Source organism: Mobula birostris, chromosome X (genome assembly GCF_030028105.1).
Source record: "Mobula birostris isolate sMobBir1 chromosome X, sMobBir1.hap1, whole genome shotgun sequence".
NCBI lineage: Eukaryota > Metazoa > Chordata > Chondrichthyes > Myliobatiformes > Myliobatidae > Mobula > Mobula birostris.
The window spans coordinates 3,891,631-3,917,210 of record NC_092402.1 but is presented as its reverse complement, the minus strand read 5'-3'; the positions used below and the strand labels follow the sequence as shown (position 1 = coordinate 3,917,210).

At 56.5% G+C, this 25,580-nt stretch overlaps 1 protein-coding gene across 1 annotated transcript in view; it reads left to right on the top strand.

The window, feature by feature from the left end:
• Positions 1 to 20,913, top strand: part of LOC140191327 (growth factor receptor-bound protein 7-like) — a 77,934-nt gene extending 57,021 nt beyond the window's left edge. Inside the window, exons 8-10 of the mRNA XM_072248627.1 lie at positions 10,525 to 10,612; positions 15,501 to 15,594; positions 18,993 to 20,913. Coding sequence (XP_072104728.1) covers positions 10,525 to 10,612; positions 15,501 to 15,594; positions 18,993 to 19,139 — 329 coding nt within the window. The 3' untranslated portion in view covers positions 19,140 to 20,913. The remainder of the gene's footprint in view (positions 1 to 10,524; positions 10,613 to 15,500; positions 15,595 to 18,992) is intronic.
• The last annotated feature ends 4,667 nt before the right edge of the window (positions 20,914 to 25,580 follow it).

Here is a 25,580-nt window from a genome sequence, read left to right as displayed (position 1 = left end):
AATTCGGTCGTCGAGTCAGAATTCGACTGTCGGGTCAGAATTTGGCCGTCAGTTCAGAATTTGGACACCGAGTCCAAATTCGGCGGACAGGTCAGAATTCGGCCACTGGGTCAGAATTTGGCCATCGGGTCATAATTGGCCCTTCGAGTCTGATCTGCCATTCGATCTTTTCTGATTTATTGTCCCTCCCAAACCCATTCTACTGATTTCTGTCTGTAAGGGAGAGGAATGGAAAGAGTGGGAATAACAGGGCCTTCTCTGGTTGGCTGCTGGTGTTGGGGCCGCCTCTTTGCACATTCTGTGTCACTGACGGATGACGGAATTGACGGCTTTGTGGCCAACCTGACAGACTGTACGAAGATAGATGGAGGGCAGGTGCTGCTGAGGAAGCAGTTAGCCAGGGGTGGTGAATCTGTGGAATTCATTGCCACAAACGGCTGTGGAGGCCAAGTCATTGGGTATATTTAAAGTGGAGGTTGATAAGTTCTTGATCAGTCAGGGTGTCAAAGATTACAGGGAGAAGGCAGGAGAATGGGATTGAGAGGGATAATAAATCAGCCATGATGGACTGGAGTAGACTTGATGGGCCAAATGGCCCAATTTTGCTCCTAGGTCTTAGTGTGTAATGTGGCCCGACCTTTTATCCCACCCCAAGGTCAATCTAACCCTTCCCTCCGAGATAGCCCTCAATTATTCTCTCATCCACATGAGTCTCTTAAATAGCAGGGTGTTCCACGCAAGTAAAAACTTCTGACATCCTCCCTATAACTCCTCCCAAAATTTATGACCCCTTGTATTAGCCATTTCTGCCCTGGGAAAAAGTCTCTGACTGTCTACTCTATCAATGCCTCCCATCATCTTGTACACCTCTATCAGGTCACCTCTCACCTTCCTTCGTTCCAAAGAGAAAAGCCCGAGCTGGCTCAACCTTACATCAAAAAGACACGCTCTCTAATCCAGGCAACATCCTGGTGAATATCCTCTGCACCCTCTCTAATCCAGGCAGCATCCTGGTGAATCTCCTCTGCACCCTCTCTAATCCAGGCAACATCCTGGTGAATCTCCTCTGCACCCTCTCTAATCCAGGCAGCATTCTGGTGAATCTCCTCTGCACCATCTCTAATCCAGGCAGCATCCTGGTGAATCTCCTCTGCACCCTCTCTAATCCAGGCAGCATCCTGCTGAATCTCCTCTGCACCCTCTCTAATCCAGGCAGCATCCTGGTGAATCTCCTCTGCACCCTCTCTAATCCTGGTAAATCTCCTCTGCACCCTCTCTAATCCAGACAGCATCCTGGTGAATCCCCTCTGCACCCTCTCTAATCCAGGAAACATCCTGGTGAATCTCCTCTGCACCCTCTCTAATCCAGGCAGCATCCTGGTGAATCTCCTCTGCACCCTCTCTAATCCAGGCAGCATCCTGGTGAATCTCCTCTGCACCCTCTCTAATCCAGGCAGCATTCTGGTGAATCTCCTCTGCACCATCTCTAATCCAGGCAGCATCCTGGTGAATCTCCTCTGCACCCTCTCTAATCCAGGCAGCATCCTGGTGAATCTCCTCTGCACCCTCTCTAATCCAGACAGCATCCTGGTGAATCCCCTCTGCACCCTCTCTAATCCAGGAAACATCCTGGTGAATCTCCTCTGCACCCTCTCTAATCCAGGCAGCATCCTGGTGAATCTCCTCTGCACCCTCTCTAATCCAGGCAGCATCCTGGTGAATCTCCTCTGCACCCTCTCTAATCCAGGCAGCATTCTGGTGAATCTCCTCTGCACCATCTCTAATCCAGGCAGCATCCTGGTGAATCTCCTCTGCACCCTCTCTAATCCAGGCAGCATCCTGGTGAATCTCCTCTGCACCCTCTCTAATCCAGACAGCATCCTGGTGAATCTCCTCTGCACCTTTTCCAAAGCTTCCATGTCCTTCCCAGGGGGAGTCTTGCACCAGAGGACACAGATAGAGTGGATGTGGAGAGGATGTTTCCTATAGTGGGGGAGTCTAGGACCAGAGGACACAGATAGAGTGGATGTGGAGAGGACATTTCCTATAGTAGGGGGAGTCTAGGACCAGAGGACACAGATAGAGTGGATGTGGAGAGGACGTTTCCTGTAGTGGGGGGGTCTAGGACCAGAGGACACAGATAGAGTGGATGTGGAGAGGATGTTTCCTATAGTGGGGGAGTCTAGAACCAGAGGACACAGATAGAGTGGATGTGGAGAGGATGTTTCCTATAGTGGGGGAGTCTAGGACCAGAGGACACAGATAGAGTGGATGTGGAGAGGATGTTTCCTGTAGTGGGGGAGTCTAGGACCAGAGGGCACAGATAGAGTGGATTTTTCCTATAGTGGGGGAGTCTAGGATCAGAGGACACAGACTCAGAATATAAGGATGTCCATTTAGAACAGAGATGAGGAGGAATTTCTTTAGCCAGTAGGTGGTGGATCTGTGCAATTCATTGCCACAGGCAGCTGTGGGGGCCAAGTTACTGAGGGCATTTAAAGCGGAGGTTGGTAGATTCTTGATTAGTGAAGGTGTCAATCATTACAGGGCGAAGGCAAGAGAATGGGCTTGGGAAGAGATAATAAATCAGCCATGATGGAATGGCAGAATAGACTCGATGGGCCAGTTGTATTCCTCTCCATAATTGCTGCCCGACCAGCTGAGTTCCTCCAGCAGTTTGTGTGTGTGTGTGTGTGTGTGTTGCTCTGGATTTCCAGCATCTGAAGAACACGTTGTGTTTATGAAATCCTACAGTAATGGTTCCAGAGACCCCAACGGGGTAGGTGTGCGTGGCCGTAGGGTGTAGGGTGGGAGCGGCCCACGGAAGCTCACGGACTGTGTGTCCCACTCCCGTCAGGAAGGAGGCAACGTAGCATCCACACCAGGACCACCAGACTCAAAAACAGTGACATTCCCCCAAGCAGTGAGGCTGATCAACACCTCCACCCACCAACCCACCCCTTCACACCCCCAATCACTCACTGACCCACCCCTCCACACTCCCAATCGCCCACTGACCCACCCCTCCACACTCCCAATCACCCACAGACCCACCCCTCCACACCCCCAATTGCCCACTGACCCACCCCTCCACACCCGCAATCGCCCACTGTCCCACCCCTCCACACCCCCAATTGCCCACTGACCCACCCCTCCACACCCGCAATCGCCCACTGTCCCACCCCTCCACACCCCCAATCGCCCACCGACCCACCCCTCCACACCCCCAATCGCCCACCGACCCACCCCTCCACACCCCCAATCGCCCACCGACCCACCCCTCCACACCCCCAATCGCCCACCGACCCACCCCTCCACACCCCCAATCGCCCACCGACCCACCCCTCCACACCACCAATAGCCTACCGACCCAGCCCTCCACACCCCCAATCACCCACCGACCCACCCCTCCACACCATCACTGACCCACCCCTTCACACCCCCAATCACTCACTGACCCACCCCTCCACACCCCCAATGACCCACCGACCCACCCCTCCAACCCCCAATCACCCACCGATCCACCCCTCCACACCCCCAATCACCCACTGACCCACCTCCACACCCCCAATCACCCACCGACCCACCTCTCCACACCCCCAGGCACCCACCGACCCACCCTTCCACACCCCCAATCGCCCACCGACACACCTCTCAACACCCCCAATCGCCCACCGACCCACCCCTCCACACCCCCAATCGCCCACCGACCCACCCATCCACACCCCCAATCGCCCACCGACCCAGCCCTCCACACCCCCAATCGCCCACCGACCCAGCCCTCCACACCCCCAATCGCCCACCGACCCAGCCCTCCACACCCCCAATCACCCACTGACCCACCCCTCCACACCCTCACTGACCCACCCCTTCACACCCCCAATCACTCACTGACCCACCCCTCCACACCCTCAATGACCCACCGACCCACCCCTCCACACCCCCAATCACCCACCGATCCACCCCTCCACACCCCCAATCACCCACCGACCCACCCCTCCACACCCCCAATCACCCACCGACCCACCCCTCCACACCCCCAATCACCGACCGACCCACCCCTACACACCCCCAATCACCCACCGACCCACCCCTACACACCCCCAATCGCCCACCGACCCACCCCTCCACAGTCCCAATCGCCCACCGACCCACCCCTCCTCACCCCCAATCGCCCACCGACCCACCCCTCCACACCCCCAATCGCCCACCGTCCCACCCCTCCACACCCCCAATCGCCCACCGACCCACCCCTCCACAGCCCCAATCGCCAACCGACCCAGCCCTCCACACCCCCAATTGCCCACCGACACACCCCTCCACACCCCCAATCACCCACCGACCCACCCCTCCACACCCCCAATCACCCACCGACCCACCCCTCCACACGCCCAATCACCCACCGACCCACCCCTCCACACCCCCAATCACCCACCGACCCACCCCTCCACACCCCCAATCACCCACTGACCCACCCCTCCACACCCCCAATCACCCACAGACCCACCCCTCCACACCCCCAATCACCCACCGACCCACCCCTCCACACCCCCAATCACCCACCGACCCACCCCTCCACACCCCCACACACCCACTGACCCACCCCTCCACACACCCAATCACCCACTGACCCACCCCTCCACACCCCCAATCACCCACCGACCCACCCCTCCACACCCCCAATCACCCACTGTCCCACCCCTCCACAACCCCATCACACACTAACCCACCGATCCACATCCCCAATCACACACTGACCCACCCCTCCACACCCCCAATCACCCACTGACCCACCCCTCCACACACCCCTAATCACCCACTGACCCACCCCACCACACACCCAATCACCCACTGACCCACCCCTCCACACCCCCAATCACCCACCGACCCACCCCTCCACACCCCCAATCACCCACCGACCCACCCCTCCACACCCACAGTCACCCACTGACCCACCCCTCCACACACTCCCAATCATCCACTCACCCACCCCTCCACACCCCCAATCACCCACTGACCCACCCCTCCACACACCCAATCACCCACTGACCCTCCCCTCCACACCCCCAATCACCCACTGTCCCACCCCTCCACACCCCCATCACACAGTAACCCACCGATCCACACCCCCAATCACCCACTGACCCACCCCTCCACACCCCCAATCACCCAGTGACCCACCCCTCCACACACCCAATCACCCACTGACCCACCCCTCCACACCCCCAATCACCCACCGACCCTCCCCTCCACACCCCCAATCACCCACCGACCCACCCCTCCAGACCCCCAATCACCCACTGACCCACCCCTCCACACCCCCAATCACCCACCGACCCTCCCCTCCACACCCCCAATCACCCACCGACCCACCCCTCCACACACCCCCAATCACCCACTGACCCACCCCTCCACACCCCCAATCACCCACTGACCCCCTCTCCACACCCCCAATCACCCACTGACCCACCCCTCCACACCCTCAATCACCCACTGACCCACCCCTCCGCACCCCCAATCACCCACTGACCCACCCCTCCGCACCCCCAATCACCCACTGACCCACCCCTCCACACCCCCAATCACCCACAGACCCACCCCTCCACACCCCCAATCACCCACCGACCCACCCCTCCACACCCCCAATCACCCACCGACCCACCCCTCCACACCCCCAATCACCCACTGACCCACCCCTCCACACACCCAATCACCCACTGACCCACCCCTCCACACCCCCAATCACCCACCGACCCACCCCTCCACACCCCCAATCACCCACTGTCCCACCCCTCCACACCCCCATCACACACTAACCCACCGATCCACATCCCCAATCACCCACTGACCCACCCCTCCACACCCCCAATCACCCACTGACCCACCCCTCCACACACCCCTAATCACCCACTGACCCACCCCACCACACACCCAATCACCCACTGACCCACCCCTCCACACCCCCAATCACCCACCGACCCACCCCTCCACACCCCCAATCACCCACCGACCCACCCCTCCACACCCACAGTCACCCACTGACCCACCCCTCCACACACTCCCAATCATCCACTGACCCACCCCTCCACACCCCCAATCACCCACTGACCCACCCCTCCACACCCCCAATCACCCACTGACCCACCCCTCCACACACCCAATCACCCACTGACCCTCCCTTCCACACCCCCAATCACCCACTGTCCCACCCCTCCACACCCCCATCACACAGTAACCCACCGATCCACACCCCCAATCACCCACTGACCCACCCCTCCACACCCCCAATCACCCACTGACCCACCCCTCCACACACCCAATCACCCACTGACCCACCCCTCCACACCCCCAATCACCCACCGACCCTCCCCTCCACACCCCCAATCACCCACTGACCCACCCCTCCAGACCCCCAATCACCCACTGACACACCCCTCCACACCCCCAATCACCCACTGACCCACCCCTCCACACCCCCAATCACCCACCGACCCTCCCCTCCACACCCCCAATCACCCACCGACCCACCCCTCCACACACCCCCAATCACCCACTGACCCACCCCTCCACACCCCCAATCACCCACTGACCCCCTCTCCACACCCCCAATCACCCACTGACCCACCCCTCCACACCCTCAATCACCCACTGACCCACCCCTCCGCACCCCCAATCACCCACTGACCCACCCCTCCGCACCCCCAATCACCCACCGACCCACCCCTCGACACCCCCAATCACCCACCGACCCACCCCTCCACACCCCCAATCACCCACCGACCCACCCCTCCACACCCCCAATCACCCACTGTCCCACCCCTCCACACCCCCATCACACACTAACTCACCGATCCACATCCCCAATCACCCACTGACCCACCCCTCCACACCCCCAATCACCCACTGACCCACCTCCACACCCCCAATCACCCACCGACCCACCTCTCCACACCCCCAGGCACCCACCGACCCACCCTTCCACACCCCCAATCACCCACCGACACACCTCTCAACACCCCCAATCGCCCACCGACCCACCCCTCCACACCCCCAATCGCCCACCGACCCACCCATCCACTCCCCCAATCGCCCACCGACCCAGCCCTCCACACCCCCAATCGCCCACCGACCCAGCCCTCCACACCCCCAATCGCCCACCGACCCAGCCCTCCACACCCCCAATCACCCACTGACCCACCCCTCCACACCCTCACTGACCCACCCCTTCACACCCCCAATCACTCACTGACACACCCCTCCACACCCTCAATGACCCACCGACCCACCCCTCCACACCCCCAATCACCCACGGATCCACCCCTCCACACCCCCAATCACCCACCGACCCACCCCTCCACACCCCCAATCACCCACCGACCCACCTCTCCACACCCCCAATCACCCACCGACCCACCCCTACACACCCCCAATCACCCACCGATCCACCCCTACACACCCCCTATCGCCCACCGACCCACCCCTCCACAGTCCCAATCGCCCACCGACCCACCCCTCCTCACCCCCAATCGCCCACCGACCCACCCCTCCACACCCCCAATCGCCCACCGTCCCACCCCTCCACACCCCCAATCGCCCACCGACCCACCCCTCCACAGCCCCAATCGCCCACCGACCCAGCCCTCCACACCCCCAATCGCCCACCGACACACCCCTCCACACCCCCAATCGCCCACCGACCCACCCCTCCACACCCCCAATCACCCACCGACCCACCCCTCCACACCCCCAATCACCCACCGACCCACCCCTCCACACCCCCAATCACCCACCGACCCACCCCTCCACACCCCCAATCACCCACTGACCCACCCCTCCACACCCCCAATCACCCACAGACCCACCCCTCCACACCCCCAATCACCCACCGACCCACCCCTCCACACCCCCAATCACCCACCGACCCACCCCTCCACACCCCCAATCACCCACTGACCCACCCCTCCACACACCCAATCACCCACTGACCCACCCCTCCACACCCCCAATCACCCACCGACCCACCCCTCCACACCCCCAATCACCCACTGTCCCACCCCTCCACAACCCCATCACACACTAACCCACCGATCCACATCCCCAATCACCCTCTGACCCACCCCTCCACACCCCCAATCACCCACTGACCCACCCCTCCACACACCCCTAATCACCCACTGACCCACCCCACCACACACCCAATCACCCACTGACCCACCCCTCCACTCCCCCAATCACCCACCGACCCACCCCTCCACACCCCCAATCACCCACCGACCCACCCCTCCACACCCACAGTCACCCACTGACCCACCCCTCCACACACTCCCAATCATCCACTCACCCACCCCTCCACACCCCCAATCACCCACTGACCCACCCCTCCACACCCCCAATCACCCACTGACCCACCCCTCCACACCCCCAATCACCCACTGACCCACCCCTCCACACACCCAATCACCCACTGACCCACCCCTCCACACCCCCAATCACCCACTGACCCTCCCCTCCACACCCCCAATCACCCACTGACCCACCCCTCCAGACCCCCAATCACCCACTGACACACCCCTCCACACCCCCAATCACCCACTGACCCACCCCTCCACACCCCCAATCACCCACCGACCCTCCCCTCCACACCCCCAATCACCCACCGACCCACCCCTCCACACACCCCCAATCACCCACTGACCCACCCCTCCACACCCCCAATCACCCACTGACCCCCTCTCCACACCCCCAATCACCCACTGACCCACCCCTCCACACCCTCAATCACCCACTGACCCACCCCTCCGCACCCCCAATCACCCACTGACCCACCCCTCCACACCCCCAATCACCCACTGACCCACCCCTCCACACCCCCAATCACCCACAGACCCACCCCTCCACACCCCCAATCACCCACCGACCCACCCCTCCACACCCCCAATCACCCACCGACCCACCCCTCCACACCCCCAATCACCCACCGACCCACCCCTCCACACACCCAATCACCCACTGACCCACCCCTCCACACCCCCAATCACCCACCGACCCACCCCTCTACACCCCCAATCACCCACTGTCCCACCCCTCCACACCCCCATCACACACTAACCCACCCCTCCACACCCCCAATCACCCACTGACCCACCCCTCCACACCCCCAGTCACCCACTGATCCACCCCTCCACACCCCCAATCACCCACCGACCCTCCCCTCCACACCCCCAATCACCCACTGACCCACCCCTCCACACCCCCAATCACCCACTGACCCACCCCTCCACACACCCTTAATCACCCACTGACCCACCCCTCCACACCCCCAGTCACCCACCGACCCACCCCTCCACACCCCCAATCACCCACCGACCCACCCCTCCACACCCCCAGTCACCCACCGACCCACCCCTTCACACCCCCAGACACCCACTGACCCACCCCTCCACACCCCAACCACCATTACTTTATCATCTCCTGTCAGAGTCACCTCATGTACAGACACTCCTGTGCCCAGCGTCACTTTATGGACACACAATCAATCTGTGTGTATAAACTATCGTATGTATTTATATTTATCATGTTTTTATTATTATTATTATTATTATTATTATTGTGTGTGAGTTTTTGTGCTGCATCATATCCAGAGTAACAGTTGTTGAATTTTTCTTTACACTTGTGTGCAGGAAATGAAATTAAATTATCTTAGAACATAGAAGAGTACAGCAGAGAAACAGGCCGTTCAGCCCGCATTGTTGGGCTGGACCAGCTGAAAAGTAAATCAAAAGCACCCAAACCCTAATCCCTCCTATCTACACCATGTCCAGATCCCTCCATCTCCCTCACATCCATCTGCCCATCCAAACGTCTCTTAAAAGTCTCGAATGTATTTGTCTCTACCACCATACCAGGCAGTGCATTCCAGACATCCACCACTCTCTGAGTAAAAAACTTGCCCCTCACATCCCCCGTGAACCTACCCCCTCTCTCACCTTCAATGTATGTCCTCTGGTGTTAGACATTCGAACCCTGGGAAACAGATACTCCCTGTCCACTCTATCTATGCCTCTCATAATCTTGTAAACGTTTATCAGATCTCCCCTCAGCCTCCAACTCTTCAGAGAAAACAACCCAAGTTTATCCAGCCTCTCATTATAGCGCACGCCCTCTAAACCAGGCAGCATCCTGGTAAACCTCTCCTGCCCCCTCCCCAAAGCCTCAACATCCTTCCTACAGTGGGGTGACCAGAACTGTCTGTAATACTCCAGATGTGGCCAGACCAGAGCTTTATAAAGTAGGAACATAACCCCTGACTTTTGAACTCAATGACTTGACTAATAGAAGCAGGCACTCCACAAGCCTTCTGAACTGCCCTATCGACCTGTGTAGACACTTTCAAGGAGGTATGAACTTGGATCCTAAGATCTCTCTGCTCAGCAACGCTGTAGAGGGTCTTGAGCTGGGCTTCTGGAGTGAGACTGGAGCGCGGCTCCCGGCTGTGATAACACTGTGTTTTATTGTTGAACTTAGCCATGCACAGGAGCCAGCCCTGGTTTCACGGACAGATCTCGAGGGAGGAGGCCCACCGGCTGATCGTGCAGCACGGCCACATAGACGGGTGAGGAGAGGCAGCACCGGGCACCGACCGTTGGGTGGTGTGGTGGGGCCAGTCACTACACCGTGACATGGGGCTGGGGGGGGTGGCAGCCCGCGAGGTAAGAGGCCACAATAACCTCGGCTGAGAAGGTCAGCTAGGTACAAGAGGAACGTGATTTACCGGGTTTAATACCACAGGCATAAATAGAACGTAGAACACAGAGTATGGAACATAGAAATCTACAGCACATTACAGGCCCTTCAGCCCACAATGTTGTGCCAATGTGTAACCTACTCTAGAAACTTCCTCGAATATCCCTACCACATAGCCCTCTATTATTCTGAGCTCCATGTACCTAAGAGGCTCTTAAAAGACCCTATCATATCCACCTCCACCACTGTCACCAGCAGCCCATTCCACACACTCACCACTCTGCGTGAAAAACTTACCCCTGACATCCCCTCTGTACCTACTTCCAAGCACCTTAAACTTGTGTCCTCTCGTGTTAGCCATTTCAGCCCTGGGGAAAAGCCTCGGACTATCCACACGATCGATACCTCTCATCATCTTGTACACCTCTATCAGGTCACCTCTCATCCTCCGTCGCTCCAAGGAGAAAAGGCCGAGTTCACCCAACCTGTTCTCATAAGGCATGCTCCCCAATCCAGGCAACATCCTTGTAAATCTCCTCTGCACCCTTTCTATGGTTTCCAGACCCTTCCTGTAGTGAGGCGACCAGAACTGAGCACAGTACTCCAAGTGCGGTCTGACCAGGGTCTTAGGTAGCTGTAACATTACCTCTCGGATCTTGAACTCAATCCCACCACCATACGCCTTCTGCACGCCCTCTTAACGTGAAATTTGTTAACTTTGCAACAGCAGTACGATGCAATGCATGAAAATGTAGAAAAAAAACAGTGGATTACAGTAGGTATATATCAGGTTAAATTAAGTAAGTTGCGTTATATATAAAAGCTGAGTTACAGAAGTAATGCAAAACTAGAAATTAAAACGCAATGAGGTGGCGCTCGTGGGTTTAATGCCCATCTAGAAACCTGATCACTTAACCGCTGAGTGTGTGTCTTCAGGCTCCTGTACCTCCTCCCTGATGGCAGAGGGGAAGGAGCTGTTCCTGAATCGTTGAGTGTGTGTCTTCAGGCTCCTGTACCTCCTCCCTGATGGCAGAGGGGAAGAAACTGTTCCTGAATAGCTGAGTGTGTGTCTTCAGGCTCCTGTACCTCCTCCCTGATGGCAGAGGGGAAGAAGCTGTTCCTGAATCGTTGAGTGTGTGTCTTCAGGCTCCTGTACCTCCTCCCTGATGGCAGAGGGGAAGAAGCTGTTCCTGAATCACTGAGTGTGTGTCTTCAGGCTCCTGTACCTCCTCCCTGATGGCAGAGGAGAAGAAGCTGTTCCTGAATCGTTGAGTGTGTGTCTTCAGGCTCCTGTACCTCCTCCCTGATGGCAGAGAGGAAGAAGCTGTTCCTGAATCGCTGAGTGTGTGCCTTCAGGCTCCTGTACCTCCTCCCTGATGGCAGAGGGGAAGAAGCTGTTCCTGAATCGTTGAGTGTGTGTCTTCAGGCTCCTGTACCTCCTCCCTGATGGCAGAGGGGAAGAAGCTGTTCCTGAATCGCTGAGTGTGTGTCTTCAGGCTCCTGTACCTCCTCCCTGATGGCAGAGGGGAAGGAGCTGTTCCTGAATCATTGAGAGTGTGTCTTCAGGCTCCTGTACCTCCTCCCTGATGGCAGAGGGGAAGAAGCTGTTCCTGAATCGTTGAGTGTGTGTCTTCAGGCTCCTGTACCTCCTCCCTGATGGCGGAGGGGAAGAAGCTGTTCCTCAATCGTTGAGTGTGTGCCTTCAGGCTCCTGTACCTCCTCCCTGATGGTAGTTAAGGGTACTTAAGGAGGTGGCTTTAGAAATCGTGGACGCATTGGTAATCATTTTCCAATGTTCTATAGATTCAGGATCAGTTCCTGTGGATTGGAGGGTGGCTAATGTTGTCCCTCTCTTCAAGAAGGGAGGAAGAGAGAAAACAGGGAATTATAGACCGGTTAGCCTGACGTAGGTGGTGGGAAAGATGCTGGAGTCAATTATAAAAGATGAAATTACGACACATCTGGATAGCAGTAACAGGATTGGTCTGAGTCAGCATGGATTTACAAAGGGGAAATTGTGCTTGACTAATCTTCTGGAATTTTTTGAGGATGTAACTATGAAAATGGACAAGGGAGAGCCAGTGGATGTAGTGTACCTGGACTTTCAGAAAGCCTTTGATAAAGTCCCACATAGGAGATTAGTGGGCAAAATTAGGCCACATGGTATTGGGGGCAGAGTACCGACATGGATTGAAAATTGGCTGGCTGACAGAAAACAAAGAGTAGGGATTAATGGGTCCCTTTCGGAATGGGAGGCGGTGACCAATGGGGTACCGCAGGGTTCAGTGCTGGGACCACAGCGGTTTACAATATACATTAATAATTTAGATGAGGGAATTAAAAGTAACATTAGCAAATTTGCCGATGACACAAAGCTGGGTGGCAGTGTGAAATGTGAGGAGGATGTTATGAGAATGCAGGGTGACTTGGACAGGCTGGGTGAGTGGGCAGATGCATGGCAGATGGCAGATTATCCACTTTGGTGGTAAGAACAGGAAGGCAGATTATTATCTAAATGGAGTCAAGTTAGGAAAAGGGGAAGTACAACGAGATCTAGGTGTTCTTGTACATCAGTCACTGAAAGCAAACATGCAAGTACTGCAGGCAGTGAAGAAAGCTAATGGCATGTTGGCCTTCATAACAAGGGGAATTGAGTATAAGAGCAAAGAGGTCCTTCTGCAGCTGTACAGGGCCCTGGTGAGACCACACCTGGAGTACTGTGTGCAGTTTTGGTCTCCAAATTTGAGGAAGGACACTCTTGCTATTGAGGGAGTGCAGCGTAGGTTCACAAGGTTAATTCCCGGGATGGCGGGACTGTCATATGTCGAAAGATTGGAGCGACTGGGCATGTATACTCTGGAATTTAGAAGTATGAGGGGGGTTCTGATTGAAACATATAAGATTATTAAGGGATTGGACACGCTGGAGGCAGGAAACATGTTCCCGCTGATGGGTGAGTCCAGAACCAGAGGCCACAGTTTAAGAATAAGGGGTAGGCCGTTTAGAACAAAAAACTTTTTCACCCAGAGAGTGGTAGACATATGGTATGCTCTGCCCCAGAAGGCTGTGGAGGCCAAGTCTCTGGATGTTTTCAGGAAAGAGATGGATAGAGCTCTTAAAGAAAGCGGAATCAAAGGTTATGGGGAGAAAGCAGGAAAAGGGTACTGATTGTGGATGATCAGCCATGATCACAGTGAATGGCGGTGCTGGCTCGAAGGGCCGAATGGCCTACTCCTGCACCTATTGTCTATCAAATGACAATAAAAGAGGACTGTGTGTCCTCATAATCTAATCTGATCTAAAAAATTAGACATAGCCGGAGTTTTAAATCCTGGTTGTGAGACTCCCTCTGCATCTTTGAGGACTCCAGGACTGTGACTGGAAGTTTCTGTTTACCAGCTGCAGCAGGATCAGAATCTGGGTTATTATCACCGGCGTACGTAGTGAAATTTGTTGCTTCGCAGCAGCAGCAGTACATTGCAATTGGCCTCTCCGCGGATCGTCACCTTGTCCCGGAGGAGAGGCTTGAGTGGTCCTGAGATCCTGGAATGCTCCTGGTAGGGTCACCCATGGCGGTGAGGTCGAGGGTGGGGTCCCTGACAAAGAACAATCCAATCAAGACCTCAACAGTGGAACAGGCGGATGAAGTCACTTCGAACTGAACGGCTGTGAAGGCGGATGAAGGCTGCAACAAATCCATCAGCTCCAATCGTCGTGGTCTCCGTGCCATTGGAATCAGTTGGTTGATTTGTGAAGTATCGTGTGCTTCTTGGAGTGCAGCATCAAGTACACGTTAAACAAATACACGCACAGGCATCTTCGCTCCGTACGGAACGGAGACTATCTTCCTCGACCTTGACGGATAGCCATGACTTTGCAATTGGCTACCAGGGTAGGGTCACGGATAGTGCGAAACAATTACAGCTCGGGGCATCCCGGTGTTCAGTTCCAACATTGTCTGTAAGGAGTTTGTTCGTCCTCCCCGTGGAACGGTGTGTAGGTTTCCTCCAGGTGCTCTGGTTTCCCCCCATAGTCCAAAGACGTACCGGTACATTAATTGGTCATTGTCAGTTGTCCCGCGATTAGGCTGGCATTGAATCGGGGTTGTCGAGTGTCTGGGTGTCTGGTCCTCACGGTAGGGACAGGTAAATCGAAATCGGCTGGTGGCGGGTAGGGGGTAGGAGCTGTTGCTAAAACGCTGAGTGTGGGCCATCAGGCTCCTGTGACCCCTCCCTGATGATAGAAAGGAGACCAGGGCCTGCCTTTTCTTCCTGCATCTCGGAGCGCTGCGGAAATTTGACCGGCCGTCTCCGGTGCGGGTGGCCGGACCCGCGAGGAGATCGGTGCTGGGTCCGAGCGCTCCCACTAGGACTCTGAGGGAGGTGGGAGTTAACCTAACGGTGCTCAGACCTTTCAGGCAACCTGTGGGGGCTCTGCGGGCGCGGAATGGTTAGCACGACTCCGGAGTAACTCGGGGCATTCCAGGGTTGACAGTTCAATCCCGGATGGAGTTTGCACCTTGTTCCTGCGGTTTCCTCCCACGGTTCAAAGACGCACAAATTGCCCCGTGGTAAGACGAGGGTTAAGTCACTGGGTTGCTGGGTGGTGTGGCTTGTTGGGATGAAAAGGCCTGGGCCAAGCGGTATCTCTAACTAAGTTCAACTCCCTGATGCACTGCACACCGCCAGTGATCAGAGGCCGGCGACGAGCCAGTGGTGAGTGCCGGGCAGGGATTAACTCTACACTCTCTTCCTCAGGGTGTTCCTGATGAGGGAGAGCCAGAGGACGCCCGAGAGCTTCGTGTTGACCCTCAGCCACCACCACAAGACCAAGCACTTCCTGGTTGCTCCGGTAAGGACCCCTTGCGTCTCCGCGCTGACTCCCGGTGGGAATTGAGCCCGGAGCTCGGTCTGGCCGACCCGCCAGAGAGGTCTCCAGACAAAACTTCAGACCAGCTCTTCCCCAAAAACCAAAACTTTTACAGCCAGTATAAAAGAGTCAGATGCGGCGAGTGCCCAGTGAGGGTCAGTGTGTGTGTGGGACCGTCCCTCAGTGAGAGGCAGTGTGTGTGTGTGGGACCGTCCCCCAGTGAGGGTCAGTGTGTGTGTGTGGGACCGTCCCTCAGTGAGGGTCAGTGTGTGTGTGGGGCGATTTCCCATCTGAGTGAGGGTCAGTGTGTGTGTGTGGGGCGATTTCCCATCTGAGTGAGGGTCAGTGTGTGTGTGTGGGGCGATTTCCCATCTGAGTGAGGGTCAATGTGTGTGTGTGGGGCGATTTCCCATCTGAGTGAGGGTCAGTGTGTGTGTGTGGGACCGTCCCCCAGTGAGGGTCAGTGTGTGTGTGTGGGACCGTCCCTCAGTGAGGGTCAGTGTGTGTGTGTGGGACCGTCCCTCAGTGAGGGTCAGTGTGTGTGTGGGGCGATTTCCCATCTGAGTGAGGGTCAGTGTGTGTGTGTGGGGCGATTTCCCATCTGAGTGAGGGTCAGTGTGTGTGTGTGGAGCGATTTCCCATCTGAGTGAGGGTCAGTGTGTGTGTGTGGGGCGATTTCCCATCTGAGTGAGGGTCAGTGTGTGTGTGTGGGACCGTCCCCCAGTGAGGGTCAGTGTGTGTGTGTGTGGGACCGTCCCTCAGTGAGGGTCAGTGTGTGTGGGACCGTCCCCCAGTGAGGGTCAGTGTGTGTGTGGGACCGTCCCCCAGTGAGGGTCAGTGTGTGCGTGGGGCGATTTCCCATCTGAGTGAGGGTCAGTGTGTGTGTGTGTGTGTGTGTGGGACTGTCCCCCAGTGAGGGTCAGTGTGTGAGTGTGGGACCGTCCCTCAGTGAGGGTCAGTATGTGTGTGTGGGACCGTCCCTCAGTGAGGGTCAGTGTGTGTGTGTGGGACAGTCCCCCAGTGAGGGTCAGTGTGTGAGTGTGGGACCATCCCCCAGTGAGGGTCAGTGTGTGTGTGGGACTATGGCCCGTGAGGGTCAGTGTGTGTGTGGCTGTCCCCCAGTGAGGGTCAGTGTGTGTGTGGGACCGTCCCCAGTGAGGGTCAGTGTGTGTGTGTGGGGGGGGGGACCATCCCCCAGTGAGGGTCAGTGAGTATGTGGGACCGTCCCCCAGTGAGGGTCAGTATGTGTGTGTGACCGTCCCCTGGTGAGGGTCAGTGTGTGTGTGGGACCGTCCCCCAGTGAGGGTCAGTGTGTGTGGGACTGTCCCCCAGTGAGGGTCAGTGTGTGTGGGACCGTCCCTCAGTGAGGGTCAGTGTGTGTGGGACCGTCCCCCAGTGAGGGTCAGTGTGTGTGTGGGACTGTCCCCCAGTGAGGGTCAGTGTGTGTGTGGGACTGTCCCCCAGTGAGGGTCAGTGTGTGTGTGTGTGGGACCGTCCCCCAGTGAGGGTCAGTGTGTGCGTGGGGCGATTTCCCATCTGAGTGAGGGTCAGTGTGTGTGTGTGTGTGGGACTATCCCCCAGTGAGGGTCAGTGTGTGAGTGTGGGACCGTCCCTCAGTGAGGGTCAGTGTGTGTGTGTGGGACCGTCCCCCAGTGAGGGTCAGTGTGTGAGTGTGGGACCATCCCCCAGTGAGGGTCAGTGTGTGTGTGGGACTATGGCCCAGTGAGGGTCAGTGTGTGTGTGGCTGTCCCCCAGTGAGGGTCAGTGTGTGTGTGGGACCGTCCCCAGTGAGGGTCAGTGTGTGTGTGTGGGGCGATTTCCCATCTGAGTGAGGGTCAGTGTGTGTGTGTGGGGCGATTTCCCATCTGAGTGAGGGTCAGTGTGTGTGTGTGTGGGACCGTCCCCCAGTGAGGGTCAGTGTGTGTGTGTGTGGGACCGTCCCTCAGTGAGGGTCAGTGTGTGTGGGACCGTCCCCCAGTGAGGGTCAGTGTGTGTGTGGGACCGTCCCCCAGTGAGGGTCAGTGTGTGCGTGGGGCGATTTCCCATCTGAGTGAGGGTCAGTGTGTGTGTGTGTGTGTGTGTGGGACTGTCCCCCAGTGAGGGTCAGTGTGTGAGTGTGGGACCGTCCCCCAGTGAGGGTCAGTGTGTGAGTGTGGGACCATCCCCCAGTGAGGGTCAGTGTGTGTGTGGGACTATGGCCCAGTGAGGGTCAGTGTGTGTGTGGCTGTCCCCCAGTGAGGGTCAGTGTGTGTGTGGGACCGTCCCCAGTGAGGGTCAGTGTGTGTGTGTGGGGGGGGGGACCATCCCCCAGTGAGGGTCAGTGAGTATGTGGGACCGTCCCCCAGTGAGGGTCAGTATGTGTGTGTGACCGTCCCCTGGTGAGGGTCAGTGTGTGTGTGGGACCGTCCCCCAGTGAGGGTCAGTGTGTGTGGGACCGTCCCCCAGTGAGGGTCAGTGTGTGTGTGGGACTGTCCCCCAGTGAGGGTCAGTGTGTGTGTGGGACCGTCCCCCAGTGAGGGTCAGTGTGTGTGTGGGACTGTCCCCCAGTGAGGGTCAGTGTGTGTGTGTGTGGGACCGTCCCCCAGTGAGGGTCAGTGTGTGCGTGGGGCGATTTCCCATCTGAGTGAGGGTCAGTGTGTGTGTGTGTGTGGGACTGTCCCCCAGTGAGGGTCAGTGTGTGAGTGTGGGACCGTCCCTCAGTGAGGGTCAGTGTGTGTGTGTGGGACCGTCCCCCAGTGAGGGTCAGTGTGTGAGTGTGGGACCATCCCCCAGTGAGGGTCAGTGTGTGTGTGGGACTATGGCCCAGTGAGGGTCAGTGTGTGTGTGGCTGTCCCCCAGTGAGGGTCAGTGTGTGTGTGGGACCGTCCCCAGTGAGGGTCAGTGTGTGTGTGTGGGGGGGGGGGGAACCATCCCCCAGTGAGGGTCAGTGAGTATGTGGGACCGTCCCCCAGTGAGGGTCAGTATGTGTGTGTGACCGTCCCCTGGTGAGGGTCAGTGTGTGTGTGGGACCGTCCCCCAGTGAGGGTCAGTGTGTGTGGGACTGTCCCCCAGTGAGGGTCAGTGTGTGTGGGACCATCCCCCAGTGAGGGTCAGTGAGTATGTGGGACCGTCCTCCAGTGAGGGTCAGTGTGTGTGTGTGGGACCGTCCCCAGTGAGGGTCAGTGTGTGTGTGGGACCATCCTCCAGTGAGGGTCAGTGTGTGTGTGTGTGTGTGTGTGTGTGTGTGTGTGTCTGTGTGTGTGTGTGTGTGTGTGTATAGAGGTGTAGAGAGAGGACCTGTGGGGACCGGGAAGTGGATTTGGAGCGTTGATGGGGTCTGGGACCGAGCGGGAGAGGGGCATTTTAAGTTTAACCCCATGTTTCCTCTCCCTCTCCTGCAGTGCGAGGAGGATGGACAGACGTACTTTACGGTCGACACCGGCCAGACCAAGTTCAGCGACCTGATCCAGCTGGTGGACTTCTACCAGATTAACCGCGGCGTGCTGCCCTGCAGCCTGAAATATTACTGTACCCGGGTGTCCCTGTAGCCCGGCGCCGTCCCCCAGCACTCCGACAGCACACAGACCGTGCGCCCCTTGCTCGACCCCCCCCCTTCCCCAGCGGGACACCGCCCTCCGTCCGCCGCAGCATCCTCCCCGGTGAAGGGGTGCTCCCCTCTGATCTCGAACCCTCGTTCTGCGCCGTCTGGCCAATCGATTGGGGAGGTGACCCTCCAGGATTCGAGTCCCCCCAGGGGCTGTCCATCACCGCTCACGCCCTGTGCAGAGAGCAGCCTCGGCACCTGAACGTCTCCCCCCGCCACCCTCCCCCCCCGGGACTGGATGCTCAGCACCAACGTCTCCAAACAAGTCGGGGTCCGCGGCCTCCCGGATGCCGGCTGTCCTGACCGAGCCCGGAGCCCGGCAACCCCGAGCCGGTCAGCATCTCCACACCCCCTTGGGAAAGCTGGTCAGGACCCTGGGGCAGGGAGGTTGACCAGAGGGGTGGAGGAGGGGGAGAGAGTGACTGGAGAGACTGACAGGGGAAGGAGAGTGGCCAGAGAGAGAGAGAGATGACCAGTGGTGGGAGGAAGTGACTGGGGAGACTGACCAGAGAGAGATGACCAGTGGTGGGAGACAGTGACCGGCGAGACCGACCAGAGAGACAGAGACAGAGATGACCAGGGTGGGAGGGAGTGAATGGGAGACTGACCAGAGAGACAGAGACAGAGTTGACCAGTGGTGGGAGGGAGTGAATGGGAGACTGACCAGAGAGACAGAGACAGAGATGACCAGTGGTGGGAGGGAGTGAACGGGAGACTGACCAGAGAGACAGAGACGACCAGTGGTGGGAGGGAGTGAACGGGGAGACTGACCAGAGAGAGAGAGAGATGACCAGTGGTGGGAGGGAGTGACCAGGGAGACTGACCAGAGAGAGATGACCAGTGGTGGGAGACAGTGACCGGCGAGACTGACCAGAGAGACAGAGATGACCAGTGGTGGGAGGGAGTGAATGGGAGACTGACCAGAGAGACAGAGACAGAGATGACCAGTGGTGGGAGGGAGTGAATGGGAGACTGACCAGAGAGACAGAGACAGAGATGACCAGTGGTGGGAGGGTGTGACTGGGGAGACTGACCAGAGAGACAGAGACACAGTTGACCAGTGGTGGGAGGGAGTGAACGGGATACTGACCAGAGAGAGAGATGACCAGCAGTGGGGGAGAGAGAGAAAGAGAGAATGAATGGGGGAAACTGAGCAGAGAGAGAAATGACTGGTGGTGGGAGAGAGTGAACGGGGGAGACTGACCAGAGAGAGCGTGTGACCGAGGACACTGACCAGAAGGGGACACAGTGACTGGGGGGAGTGAGCAAAGAGAGGGGAGAGGGTCTGACCAGAGGGTGAGGCGAAGGACAGGAGAGAGCAACAGGAGGGAGGAAGGAATGAGCAGCTGAAGGAGGGTGGGTGAGTGTGACCAGAGGGAACAAAGAGGGAGGCGATGGGTAGGAGGGAGAGTGGGTGAGGCAGGAAGAGGGTTAATCCAGTTACATACTCTCTTGCTCTATAGGATTTGAACTGCACCCTGAGACACGAGAGAGAGCAGATGCTGGAATGAGGACCGGTCCTGGTGAGGGGGTCTCGGGCCGAACTGTTGTCTCTCTGTCTCCCTTCCTGACCTGCTGATTTTTCAAGCACTCTGTGTGTGTGCGTGCGTGTGTGTGTGTGAGACAGAGAGAGTGTGTGAGCGTTAAACTCAACCCTGTCAGGAAAATGATAAATGTCCCAAATATTATCTTTATTTTTATAAATGTACAGAACAGAAACCTCCAAGCATAGAGTGGTTTAATTGTTTTTTCCCACACATCCTGTATGGTACACCAACCCAGCCCACGTGTGTGTGTGTGTGTGTCCGGACCTTTTCTAGATACCCACCTTTTGGTCCGTGATATGAGAAGGGCGGTGTGATCGAGACTATGGCGGGGAAGGAAATTGACACAAAAGCAACCAAGGCCCGCCGATGACAAATTAAACACGAGGTGAACCAAGGGCCAGCAAACCCTGAGACTTGTGTGTGAGGACGGGTGAGATGCCCCTTTGGGAGAGGGTGATCTGCCCTGTTGCCCCTTTGGGAGAGGGTGCTCTGCCCTGTTACCCCTTTGTGAGAGGGTGCTCTGCCCTGTTGCCCCTTTGCGAGAGGGTGATCTGCTTGAGATGCCCCTTTGGGAGAGGGTGATCTGCCCTGTTGCCCCTTTGGGAGAGGGTGCTCTGCCCTGTTGCCCCTTTGGGAGAGGGTGATCTGCTTGAGATGCCCCTTTGGGAGAGGGTGATCTGCCCTGATGCCCCTTTGGGAGAGGGTGATCTGCCCTGATGCCCCTTTGGGAGAGGGTGCTCTGCCCTGATGCCCCTTTGGGAGAGGGTGCTCTGCCCTGATGCCCCTTTGGGAGAGGGTGATCTGCCCTGATGCCCCTTTGGGAGAGGGTGATGCCCCTTTGGGAGAGGGTGATCTGCCCTGATGCCCCTTTGGGAGAGGGTGATCTGCTTGAGATGCCCCTTTGGGAGAGGGTGATCTGCCCTGATGCCCCTTTGGGAGAGGGTGCTCTGCCCTGATGCCCCTTTGGGAGAGGGTGATCTGCCCTGTTGCCCCTTTGGGAGAGGGTGCTCTGCTCTGGGAACGACACAGGACTGTCCATGGTCTTTTCAGTATCCATGCTCTGTCTACCTGTCCACACAGCAACCCGGCAAAGCAGGCAACACCCCCAACGCTGGACGCAACGATTTCCATTCACTCCCCCGCGCCAATGTGCAAGCACCGAACCTCCACGAGGCGAAGGAGGTAAATTATCACTGATTCAGTTTATAGAACGCTATAGCGCAGTATAGACCTGTTACGTACACGCAACCCTGTAGAAGTATCACCAGCAATAGAACACATCTGGAGTCTGGTTTGGCTGTTAACAATCACTGTTTTATTAGTAACTACATAATATAGTAACTTAAACCAAGAGTTAGCAGTGTTATCCCAATAAAGGCATCCGTTAGTCTTGCGAGACCATGGATCTGCGCCTGGAAAGTCTTCACTCTCCAGGGCGCAGGCCTGGGCAAGGTTGTATGGAAGACCAGCAGTTGCCCATGCTGCAAGTCTCCCCTCTCCACAACACCGATGTTGTCCAAGGGAAGGGCATTCGGACCCATACAGCTTGGCACCGGTGTCGTCACAGAGCAATGTGTGATTAAGTGCCTTGCTCAAGGACATAACATGCTCCCTCGTCTGGGGCTCGAACTCACGACCTTCAGGTCACTAGTCCAATGCCTTAACCACTTGGCCACGTGCCCACAATATATATGTGTAAATTTAATTCCCAAACTTCTTCAAACTCAGGTGGTCAGAGTTCAGTCTTATGATGGTATGTAAGAAAGTTCAGTTGAATGCACAGAGTTGTTACTGTTAAGAGAGAGATACTTGTAATCCAAGGTGAAATCCACTACAGTTGGGTCTTCTGTTGTCAGCTCTGAATCCACACGCAAAGTATCACCGACAGCGATCGTCACAGGATATCTTTCCTCACCAGTGGTTACCACAATCCAACGCACGAATTCAGCTACGGGTCATCCCAAGGTGGTGGTCACAGGATACTAAACAGAAACCATGGATGGATTATCACCAACAGTAGCTTATCACAAAGGGGACCCTCTTCCAGGGAAGGGTAGGTACACCTGTAGATTCCACACGGTGACCCCAATTGCACAACTGTGACAGCCACTTATCCAGTTCCACGACATATGAGATAACTCCAACAGTGATTTGCCACGGGGCTGCCTTTCTTCAGTGAACTACCACACCCAGACAAGGGTAAACTCACACACAATATTCACAAAGGTCTCCCCTCACCAGAGAACCCACCCCTGTGGATTAACTATGTGACAATCACACTTTCGTATTCGAATGGAATCAATCTCACCCTTACAGGCTCACTGGAGAGAGTCCGAACAGCGACCTCTTTGTCAGTAGGTTTCTTCTGTTTCAAACCATTCACTCCCCACCTCTCTGCAGCTGCTTCTAGATGCAGTGTTTGTGAGAGTCGTTTATGAATACTCCGGACCGATCTCAGCTCACCCCTCTTTGGGCCGCTGGAAGTTTAATCCAGCGACTCCACCCACTGGCGTCTTTCATTGATACAAACCATCTGGACTCTGAACTGTGGGTGTCTGTGAGAGAATCATCTGACCTTGCTGATTCAAAACAGGCCCTGAACTTGTACAAGCAATCGATTGTCCATCAAATGACCCCACCTCCCTCACCACAGTAAGCAAGCAATTTTGTAGTCAGTAGAAATCCAGCTGGGGCCAAAAGTCAGTCTCATTCTCCTGGTGTTTTAAAGTGACAGTCCATAACGAATTAAACTTCAGATCCCATCGCAGGCCCTTCGGCCCACAATGTTGTGCCGACCTTTTAACCAACACTAAGAGCAATCTAACCCTTCCCTCCCACATACCCCTCCATTTTTCTATCATCCTCGTGCCTATCTGAGAGTCTCCTCAATGTCCCTAATGTATCTGCCTCTACCACTGCCCCTGGCAGGGTGTTCCACACACCCACCACTCTCTGTGTGTAAAAAAAACCTGCCTCTGTCATCTCCCCCCCACTATACTTTCCTCCAATCACCTTAAAATGATGCCCCCTCCGGTATTAGGCATTTCAGCCCTGGGGAAAAGCCTCTGGCTGCCCACTCGATCTGTGCCTCTTATCAGACTGGTGGTGGTTGGCATCCATCTGTCTGGAAGGACAGTGAGTGACGATCATCACAGGTCTGGGTGGAAGGTCTGGAGATCCTGAGATGCCCCAGTTGTCAAGATCCCCCTCTCGGCCTCACCGGTGTGGTGCAAAGGAAAGATTATAAAGCAATACGTTTGTCACCAGCTCGGCTGCGGGAGCTGCCGGAAGGATGTTCGATGAGGGGCTCCGCTCCGGATTTGCTGTCTGGGTTCACTCCCGTAGCCTTCGTCTCTCCCCGAGGCTGCTCACGGGGCAGTGGGGCTATTTACCCACAGCTGGGGGATCTGGTTCACCAGCACCAGGGCGTGTCCGCACACCGGTGGGCCTGCGTGCTACGTGGGGTGGGGTCGGACCTCCTCCCCGTCCCCTGTCGTTCACCCCCAGTCCGAGAGGAGTTCGGTTTCCGTGTGTCACTGGCGAGGAGGCACGGCACGAAGTTTGCTGTTGGAGAGGCTGGGTACTGGCAGAGAGAGACCTACACATTCAGCTCTCCTGTTCGTGAGACTGCCGGCCAGCTGTGAGAGCTGAAAGTGAGAGTGACAAGCACTACCCACTACACCACCACACTGAACGTGCAACAGCCATTTCGACAACCACGTCAGACTATAAGAGACCAGAACCCCAGAAGGGACTTGGAGGTCCCTGTGCAGGTTAATTTGCAGGTTGAGTTGGTAGTGAGAAAGGCAAATGCAATAAAACCCATACCACAGAGGAATAGAATTAGGCCATTTGGCCCATTGAGTCTGTTCCACCATTTAATCATGGCTGATGAAATTCCCTCTCAGCCCCAATCTCCTGCCTTCTCCCCATAAACCTTCAGGCCCTGACCAATCAAGAATCTGTCAACCTCCACTTTAAATACACCCAATGACTCGGCCTCCCAAGGCGTCTGTGGTAATGAATTCCACAGATTCACCATCCTCTGGCTAAAGAAATTCCTCCTCATCTCTGTTCTAATGGGATATCCCTATATCCTGAGACTGTGCCCCTGGTCCTAAACTCCCTCACTATAGGAAACATACTCTCCACATCCACTCTATCTGTGTCCTCTGATCCTAGACTCCCCCACTATAGGAAACATCCTCTCCACATCCACTCTATCTGTGCCCTCTGGTCCTAGACTCCCCCACTATAGGAAACACCCTCTCTACATCCATTCTATCTGTGTCTTCTGGTCCTAGACTCCCCCACTATAGGAAACATCCTCTCCACATCCACTCTATCTGTGTCCTCTGGTCCTAGACTCCCCCACTACAGGAAACATCCTCTCCACATCCACTCTATCTGTGTCCTCTGGTCCTAGACTCCCCCACTATAGGAAACATCCTCTCCACATCCACTCTATCTGTGTCCTCTGGTCCTAGACTCCCCCACTATAGGAAACATCCTCTCCACATCCACTCTATCTGTGTCCTCTGATCCTAGACTCCCCCACTATAGGAAACACCCTCTCTACATCCATTCTATCTGTGTCTTCTGGTCCTAGACTCCCCCACTATAGGAAACATCCTCTCCACGTCCACTCTATCTGTGCCCTCTGCTCCCAGACTCCCCCACTACAGGGAACATCCTCTCCACATCCACTCTATCTGTGTCCTCTGGTCCTAGACTCCCCGACTATAGGAAACATCCTCTCCACATCCACTCTATCTGTGTCCTCTGGTCCTAGGCTCCCCCACTATAGGAAACATCCTCTCCACATCCACTCTGTCTGT